We start from the raw sequence: 9,082 nt of genomic DNA on the forward strand, positions 1-9,082 counted from the left end.
ATCACAAAGGTTTGTTTTGCTGGTGATGGTCATTGGTTGTTTGGACCCTCTCTGGGTGTAGACCGAGGGTGGGGGGGTGTTACTGGATCACGGAGTGTGCGTGTGCGCATGCCCCGCCTCTGCATGTGAATGCCCCTTGCTCTACAAAGGGGCTCTGCCACTGTCCTTTGGCCTGCAGCGGATGGAAGGTCACCTCACTCCACATTCTCACCAACCGTTAATCTCAGATTTAAAACTTTCCCAGTCCAATGGGCACATAGTGATGTTTCATCGTGATTTAACTTACATATCCATGATTGCTAACCAAGTTGGTTCTCTTTTCAGGTCTTTATTGGCCGTTGAGTTTCCACTTTTGTGATGTTCTTTTTGGCCATTTTTCCGTCGGGTTGGCTCTTCCTCTCATTGATTTGTAAACACATATATTCTGTAATCTGTTTTTTGTGGCTGCAAGTTATCTGTCATGAATATGCTCTCCTGGTCCTTGGTGTGCTTTTTTCCTTGAGTCCTGTCTTCAGGTCATCACTTCTTAATCGTAACACTAATTTGTCTATCTTCCCGTTTATGATTTTTGTATCGTAAGGATCTGGACCTTGTGTCCTCTACTCTTTTAGTCTGGCCTTTCAGCTTTCTGTCAGTCTCTTTGTTTCACTGAGTTTCTGTTTGTGGTGTGAGGCAGGGAACCAGTTTTATTTCCTCTGCACATGGCACATTATCATAACCCCTACCCTACTGCTGACATCAAGTGTGGGCATCCACTAGTGCAAATCCTTTTACTTTTGAAAAAGCATCTTGGCTATCCTTGGCCCTTGACATCTCCATGTCAGCTTCAGAATCAGTTTGGTAAATTCCGTGAACTAAAAGCTTAGAATTGGGATCCCTGGGTGGCGCAGCGGTTTGGCGCCTGCCTTTGGCCCAGGGCGCGATCCTGGAGACCCGGGATCGAATCCCACGTCGGGCTCCCGGTGCATGGAGCCTGCTTCTCCCTCTGCCTGTGTCTCTGCCTCTCTCTCTCTCTCTCTCTCTCTCTGTGACTATCATAAATAAATAAAAATTGAAAAAAAAAATATTAAAAAAAAAAAATAATAAAAGCTTAGAATTTTTATTTCAACTGCCTCTATTTTGTAGTTCAACTGGGAGGTAACGGACATTGAGCTTTCCTACCTTTGAACATGAAATCACATTTCAAACTTCAGGGAGTCTTTAGTGTCTTTCAGTTGAGTTTTATGATTTTCTACATCTTTTGTTGTCATAGATCAGTCTTCTGAGAAATTTGCCAAGATTTTGTATCCGACAGCCTCATTAAATCTGTTTATTAGTTAGAATTCATTTTCGGATGCCTTTTTTTTTACTCTATAAACTAATTTCATGAATGACAGTTTTATCATCCTTTTGCCTTTGGGGTTTGATAGAATCACCATTATCGGTCCCCTCCACGCACCCCCGGGTATACAAGGATCTTTTTGTCACTATGGTTTTGCCTTTTTTGATGCCATATATTTTTATTTTTTATTTTTTTTTTATTTATTTATGATAGTCACAGAGAGAGAGAGAGAGGCAGAGACATAGGCAGAGGGAGAAGCAGGCTCCATGCACCGGGAACCCGACGTGGGATTCGATCCCGGGTCTCCAGGATCGCGCCCTGGGCCAAAGGCAGGCGCCAAACCGCTGCGCCACCCAGGGATCCCTTTTGATGCCATATAAATGGAATCCTACAATGTGCAGGATTGTGTTGCATTTCTTCTACTCAGTAAGATGCATCCAGGTTATGTGGACATTTGCTTTATTCTGAGTGTATGATCTTCAGTGTATCTCACTTCGAAGTTGTAGATTCTCCAGTCTGTGAAGGTTTATTTTTTTATTTTTATTTTTTTTCTGTGAAGGTTTACAGAGTGCCTCTGCTGTGTTCTCACACTCTTTCAGGGCCTCCCAACAGATGGGTGGCACCTCCCTCCACTTGATCTTGTTGGGTATCTCCAACCTCTTGTTCCTACCTCTGTATCTTTACTTTTAGTGCTACAATCTAGATAGTTCTTCAGATCTATTTACTTGGTCACTGGTTCTCTCTTCACTGCTTCTAATGATCTGTTAAATGGAATTTTCATACAAAAATTAAAAATCAAAATTAAGTAGTATAAGCCACCATTTAATCAGCTTCCATAATTTGTTAACATAACCAATCTTCACGTATATACCCTACTTCCCACACATCCCTGTGGCTAGAGTACCTTGAAACAAATCTGACACCTATCATTTCATCTGTAAATACCCTGGGGGTCCTTAAAGCAGAGAGCACTTGGAGAAAATTTGATTCCAGTAATTGGTCATGTTCTCCCAATTATCTCCTAAATGTTTTACAGTTGATTTTTTTAAATTCCAAACAAGGATATAGTGGATTTGCCTTGTAACTACTTTTTTGTTATTGTTTTTAAATCAGATTTAATAGCCTATGTACAGGGAATCCACACAGACATGGAAATAATGTAATTCTCCTTTAACATACAGATATTTCAGTTCCGGGGCCCCTGGGTGCTCAGTCGGTTAAGCATCTGCCTTTGGGTTGGGTCATGATCCCAGAATTCCAAGATGGAGTCCTGCATGGGCTCTGTGCCCAATGGGGAATCATCTCCCTCTGCCCGACTCACTCGTGCGCTCTTGCTCTTTCAAATAAATCTTTTTTTTTTTTTTTTTAAACATTTTTTTCTTTTTTAAATTTATTTATTCATGATAGTCACACGGAGAGAGAGAGAGAGGCAGAGACACAGGCAGAGGGAGAAGCAGGCTCCATGCACCGGGAGCCCGATGTGGGATTCGATCCCGGGTCTCCAGGATCGCGCCCCGGGCCAAAGGCAGGCGCCAAACCGCTGCGCCACCTAGGGATCCCTCAAATAAATCTTAAAAAAAAAAAAAAAGACATTTCAGTTCCCTCTGTATCTGAAACCACGTTACTTGTTCTGGAGAATCCACATTCTGGATTTCTCTTGTATACTCACTATGCTGCTTCCCATGTTCCTCTGCACTACTGGCTGTACGTCCTAGAAAATGGTAATCATAATACATGGTAGCCGTGGCGTGCTCTGACAAACTTATATAAGAGCTGCAGTGAATAGCCTTTTGCATCTCTTTACCATTTTGCCAAAGCGTCTTTGTTAGATTCCTCCAAGTGGGGTTCCTGGGTCAAAGGATACAAGCATAGGCTTGATTTTGATCTGGTTGATGGATGTTGTGGCTTTACTAGAATCTGGAAATGTGTTGCTCTGGTTGGAGTCTCTCCATTTTATTTCTCTTCCCCTTTAAAGAGTAGAGAACAGTTTTATTCTCTGAAACTTAGCTCACTGACCTTGGCAGAGTGACCTGATTTCTCTTTGTGGAGTTCTTTATGGGCAGTATAATCCTCAGACCTCACTAATTTTTATTTTTCTGAAATTTCAGCAAATCCCTTTATGAATACTCTAAGAATTTCATCGTGTCACTTGTCCTAGGCAAGGATGTCATTCCCAGGTGAGTCCACTGGATGCTTCATCTGGGTTTGGGGCGGCTGAAAGGCCAAGTTCTGAGCCTCAATCTGGTCTTTTGCTAAACAGGTTAAGTGTGACTAACCTGGAAGATTTGAAGAAGAGAATCTTGCGAGTGATTGCTCACTGTAACAAGCCCAAGGTAACTTGGGGTGCCTGTGAGAGGATCTAAGGAGTCTGCGGCTGTATGTGCCAAGGAGAGGATATTTCTAAATTCAGAGCCTCTTAGACCACAGCATTTGATGCTGTTGCCTGAAGCTCTCTCTACCTTCTGTACAGATCTTTGGCATCCTATAACGATGCTGAAGAAAGCAAACGGCTCAGTCATGAGATGTCACAGTCAGAATACTGACTAGAACCATCCCTGTCCTAGTTAGGTGATTTACCTTCTCATGCTTTCTTAGCCCTGTCTTGTGACCAGCAGTATTTGGATGCTTTTGGTCTCAAAGCTTAGAAAAAAAGGCTCCCAGAGTTTAAGAAGCACTAGCAAATTTATACAGTGGATTATTCTAGTCACTAGAAATGGTGACATAAGTTTATGTTTACCAATAAAGATATCTATGATGTGTTGAAGTTTTAAAAAGGGCAGATTTAAAAAATTCTTAGCGATGTGATCCAAGGCAGGGGATATAGAGAAGTTTTTAACCTGTTTTCTAGCATTTCTTTGATGCTACTCAGAAATTTTAATTTAAAATAACTTTCTCCTTACCCACTACCCCCCCAATCCAGAGTTTTAAAAATTAATAAATCTCTTTAAGGAAAAGTCAAGCTGGTTGGCAGAACTACCTGAAAAGAATGAAAAATGATAATGATTTTTCCTCAAAATCTGCAGGATTTGGTTTTCACATATTACTTCAAGTCTGATATGGCTTCACTGGCCAAGAGACACAGGAGGTCGGGCCACTGACCTCCACACTCCTAAGACCCAGGATTTATTTATTTTTTAATTAATTAATTAATTAATTATGATAGAGAGAGAGGCAGAGACACAGGCAGAGGGAGAAGCAGGCTCCATGCACCGGGAGCCCGACGTGGGATTCGATCCCGGGTCTCCAGGATCACGCCCCGGGCCAAAGGCAGGCGCCAAACCGCTGCGCCACCCAGGGATCCCCAAAACCCAGGATTTAAAGAGACCACTGGGGATCCCTGGGTGGCGCAGCGGTTTAGCGCCTGCCTTTGGCCCGGGGCGTGATCCTGGAGACCCGGGATCGAATCCCACGTCGGGCTCCCGGTGCATGGAGCCTGCTTCTCCCTCTGCCTGTGTCTCTGCCTCTCTCTCTCTCTGTGACTATCATAAATAAATAAAAAATAAATAAAAAAAAAATAAAGAGACCACTGGTCTGAGCTCTGAGGATCACGGTCCCTAAGCACAGGTTTCTGGGTCCAGGGTCTGTGTTGACAGTGCCAGCCGCACAGTGTAACGAGCGTACTGCCTTCTTGGGTCTCTCCTTCAGTACAAGATCCTGCTGCACGGGTGTTGGTATGAGCTGTTCGGAGGAAGCCCTGATAACTCTCCCACGGAGCTGGATGGGGGCACCCAGGGGGACCTGACACAGCCGCTTCTGGGGGAGCAGAGCCTGCTAACACATGGGTCCCCGACATACAGCTTCTCCAGCGACTCCCCCTTGGAGTCCCCCACCAAGTACCCACCCCTCTACCCTCCCGGCAGGATCATCCACCTGGAGGAAGAAGGCACTTCAGGGAGGTGAGTGTGGGCAGTGTGGGCAGAGGCCACTAAGCAGGTAGAAGACGAGGCACACGGTGGCGCCCTAAAGGGAGGCTTTGCCAGGTCACCTCTTGTCCTTCTCAGGTTTTGCCGTGCTGCTGCTCAGTACTGTGCGAGGTGGTCCCATGAATCACAGTTCAGCAAAATACTCATCGGCCCAAAGATGTTAACAGACCACATGCCTGACGTCCTGATGAAGGCCTTGGACAGCGTGGTAGCCGACAGGGCTGCATTTGTTCTCTGTCCAGCCGGAGGCAGCTCGAACGTGGATGTGGTGTAACTGGGGCTAATGCCACCTGCTCCGGGATGACTCACTTTTGTTCTTAAATGGAGAAAATCAGAGTGATTCCATGATGCCAGTACCTTGGGTGTCCATTGGTAGGAATCTGGTGGGTACTAAATTCGATGGTTTTCTAAATCACTGAATAACTTGGGAAGTGACTTTGATCCAAGTATTAGCAGGATCAGTTATCAGGAGAGAGGACTGAGATGATGGGACTCAATCTGAAGCTTCAGGGCAACTCCCTTGGTGATCTGAGAACTGTCCCAGGAAAGGGTGGGAACCCAAGGCCAGGTTTAAGACCCGGATGGATCTGTAGATTCCCACCCCTTAGGCCACCTTTTTGCTGACAGGTTCTTACCATTGTTTAGAGGAGACCTGCATGCAGATCTGCAGTTTATTTTGCAAACTGGATTTTCCTGGCTGCACCAACTCAGTACTCCATTGTCAGGGCACAGATGGGTTTCTCCTGGGTGGCCTGAAGGGCTGGCTCCGAGGCTGGGCTAGGAATGGGACCACTGCCCCCAAGCACTCCAGTCTCAATTTCAAGCTGTTTCATTTTCACAAAATATTCTGGCTTTTGGAGATCAGCCAGTGGACTCGAGTGAATAAAGCACTTACACGTGTCATTACTGTGATGTATTTATCTATTGGATATTTCCAGGAAGGTTTTACCAGCAATCCTGTTGTAAAAGTTTTGTCCATTGTGAACAAAAATGAAGCCTTAGGCTTTTTTGGAGCTTTGGCCTAAAGGTTGAAGATCACACAGGCATCTGATTTAACCCCACCAAAGTGCTAGAAAATGACAGTAAACAGATCTCTTTAAAAAGCATAAACCCACACGGATGGGGAAAGAAGAGAAGGAACAATTGGTTGGCTAGAGATAAAATCCTAAGTGGAGGGGGAAAAACCAGAACTACCCTGGTTTAGGATTCTGATCCCCTCTCCCCTGTGCACAGCAGGGAACCAGTGAAAGTGAGGCTGCTTATTTGAAAGCTGGAAGTTTGGCCCTTGGGTTTGTTCTGGGGGGGAAGAGCCCTAGACAGCAGTGCAGTGGGGGGCGGGGGGAACAACACACTCCTCAGCTTCTTCTACTTAGGTGTCTTAACTGCCACAGGTTTTGTGTCTAAACACAATTCCTGTACGTTCCTAGTGGCAGAAAGCTAAGAGATTTTGGACACCTGTTGCTACCACCTATGGTGCCTGGTTTCCAGTCTGCCCCCTTCCCTTTATTTTTTTAATTTTTTTAAAGATTTTATTTTTATGTATTCATGAGAGACACAGAGAGAGGCAGAGACGCAGAGGGAGAAGTAGGCTCCATGCAAGGAGCCTGACGTGGGACTCAATCCCAGGACTCCAAGATCATGCCCTGAGCCGAAGGCTCAACCGCTGAGCCACCCAGGCATCCCTTCCCTTTAAGATTTATTTTAGATTGAGTGAGCATGGGGAGGAGGTAGGAGGGGAGAAAGAATTTCAGACCACACTGAGTGTAGGGAGCCCATTGCAGGGGTCAATTCTCAGACCCTGAGAGATCATGACCTGAGCCAAAACTGAATCAGACGTTCAACCAGTTGTACCTCCAGGTGCCCCCCCAGTCTGCTTTCATAGCCTCACAACTTCTAAGCATGGGCCCGGGTCTACCGGGCACAGAAAAACAAGGGACCAGGAGTAGCAATCCCAGCTACAGCGTGGGAACAGAGAAAGCATTGCAACCACAAAACAGGTCCCGAGGCTGGAACACGACGGAGGATAACCCCTGAAGGTGAAAAGCATGAGCACTGGACTCCAGGGCAGCTGGGCAACAGCGCCCCAGCCGACAGAACCCACAAGCAAAAAGGCTCAGAGAAGCCCAGGCTGTGCAAGACGGGAAGAAATCTCACAGAGCTTATCAACATAAGTTCACTCCACACAACAGAAATGGCCAAGAAAGACCTGAGGGAGCGGCCTTCAAAACGGAAAGGAAACCATTTCCACTCCAGCACTTCGGACCAGCCAGGAAGGATCAAGGGAGAAGGAAGTTGTTTTCAAAGACACAAGGCTGAGAAACCCATTTCCCACACACTTACTTCTTTCTCAGGAAACTCTTGGAGGTGTTCAAGATAAAGCAAATTAAAAAGGAGTTGGCGGCATGTAGCTGGCTCAGTCATTTGCGCGTGGGCTCCTGATGCTGGAATTGGGAGTGAGGCCCACAGTGGCCCAGGGGATACGAAGATCAGCACATCAGGGAACAGTGGCCCAAGGATTCTGAGACTTTTAGGAAAATGAAATTTGTGAAACAAAATAAATCTACACGTTTGAGATTTAGATCACAGATGGAAGTTCACTTACTAGATCATTAAGCAAAATCGAAATTAAGCAAAGTACCAGTTATTCCTAAAAAAAAAGCAGTTGTGCAGCCAAGTTTTGTTCCTCCACAGCTCAGCAAGGAATATTCACATGGATACTCAATAGTGACCACCAACCAAAATAATTCTGTTTAGGGAAGGGAGTGGGGGGAGTTGCCACTCCAGGAGTATCTGTGGTAGCAGCTGAAACTGAAAATGCAACCAGCCATAAAGTGACTTAGCCTGACCCCCAGGGCCCGGGGCGGGGGGGCTGGAGACTGAAGCAAATAAATTGCCTGTGATTTAATTAACCGTGCCTATGTAACAAAGCCTCTAGAAAAAAACCTGTAAGAATGGGGGGGGGGGTGTAGCTTACAGGCTGGGGAGCATGTGGAGATTTGGGGAGGCTCCATGCCCCTCCCCCATACCTGGCCCTAGGCATCTAGGCATCTCTTCCATCTGGCTGTTGGGAGTCTATCCATCCTTTCATAACTGGTGATCTAGTAGGTTTAAAAAAAAAAGGGCATCACTTAGACATATGGAGAGAAACAGTTAAAAGAACTCAAATTGACGGCCTTTGGGGACGGTGTGAAGAGAGAAGGCTGCTGTTTTTGTAGCAAACCTTTAGAATTACATGATCTTTTTTTTTAATTCATAAGAGACCCAGAGAGAGAGAGAGGCAGAGACCTAGGTAGAGGGAGAAGCAGGCTCCCCATGGGGAGCCCGATGCGGGACTTGCTCCCAGGACCCGAGATCATGCCCTGAGCCGAAGGCAAACCTCAACTGCTGAGCCACCCAGGCATCCCTAGAATTATGTGGTTTTTAAACTCTTTAAAAAATACTCAAAGCGATCTTCAGAGCAATAAAAAGGATTACTTAAAAAACTGATTCTAACATGACCAGTTCATAGTACAGTTTCAGGCTCCAGAAAGAATCTTCAAAGTCATCATTAGCCTCTTCCCTATCAGGCTGCCACCGTCTGCCTCAGCCCAGAGCTCTGGCCCAGGATGTATGCACATGCACCCCAGTGTGGATGTCACCTAGGTCTCCCCAGCATTCAGGAGGTGCAGAACCCAACCTGATTCCCCAGCTCCTCTCCAGGAGGGGCCCCTTCCAAGCCCTCCAGTATGAAAACATGCACTGGGAATTAGGTTTCCCACAACCCAGGATTTTCAGGTGAGACAACCGAACACACCCCAGGAAATTGCTCGAGCTCTTAAGAATTCAAGTATCACAATCA

The 9,082-nt window shown here is 45.9% G+C and overlaps 1 protein-coding gene and 1 long non-coding RNA gene across 3 annotated transcripts in view; both read left to right on the forward strand.

Moving 5' to 3' along the window:
- Positions 1–8,149, forward strand: part of DAGLB (diacylglycerol lipase beta) — a 33,402-nt gene extending 25,253 nt beyond the window's left edge. For both annotated transcript variants that reach the window (XM_077907742.1, XM_077907743.1), the window contains 4 exons: positions 3,430–3,498; positions 3,582–3,654; positions 4,967–5,217; positions 5,323–8,149. In XM_077907742.1, the coding sequence (XP_077763868.1) occupies positions 3,430–3,498; positions 3,582–3,654; positions 4,967–5,217; positions 5,323–5,518 (589 nt within the window). In that variant the 3' untranslated portion in view covers positions 5,519–8,149. The remainder of the gene's footprint in view (positions 1–3,429; positions 3,499–3,581; positions 3,655–4,966; positions 5,218–5,322) is intronic.
- Positions 1,692–2,673, forward strand: LOC144319522 (uncharacterized). Its single transcript, XR_013385337.1, has 2 exons — positions 1,692–1,845; positions 1,881–2,673. It is a non-coding gene; the product is annotated as an uncharacterized LOC144319522 (long non-coding RNA).
- Positions 8,150–9,082: the final 933 nt, after the last annotated feature.

The sequence above is a fragment of the Canis aureus genome, chromosome 8, assembly GCF_053574225.1.
Source record: "Canis aureus isolate CA01 chromosome 8, VMU_Caureus_v.1.0, whole genome shotgun sequence".
NCBI classification, from domain to species: Eukaryota; Metazoa; Chordata; class Mammalia; order Carnivora; family Canidae; genus Canis; species Canis aureus.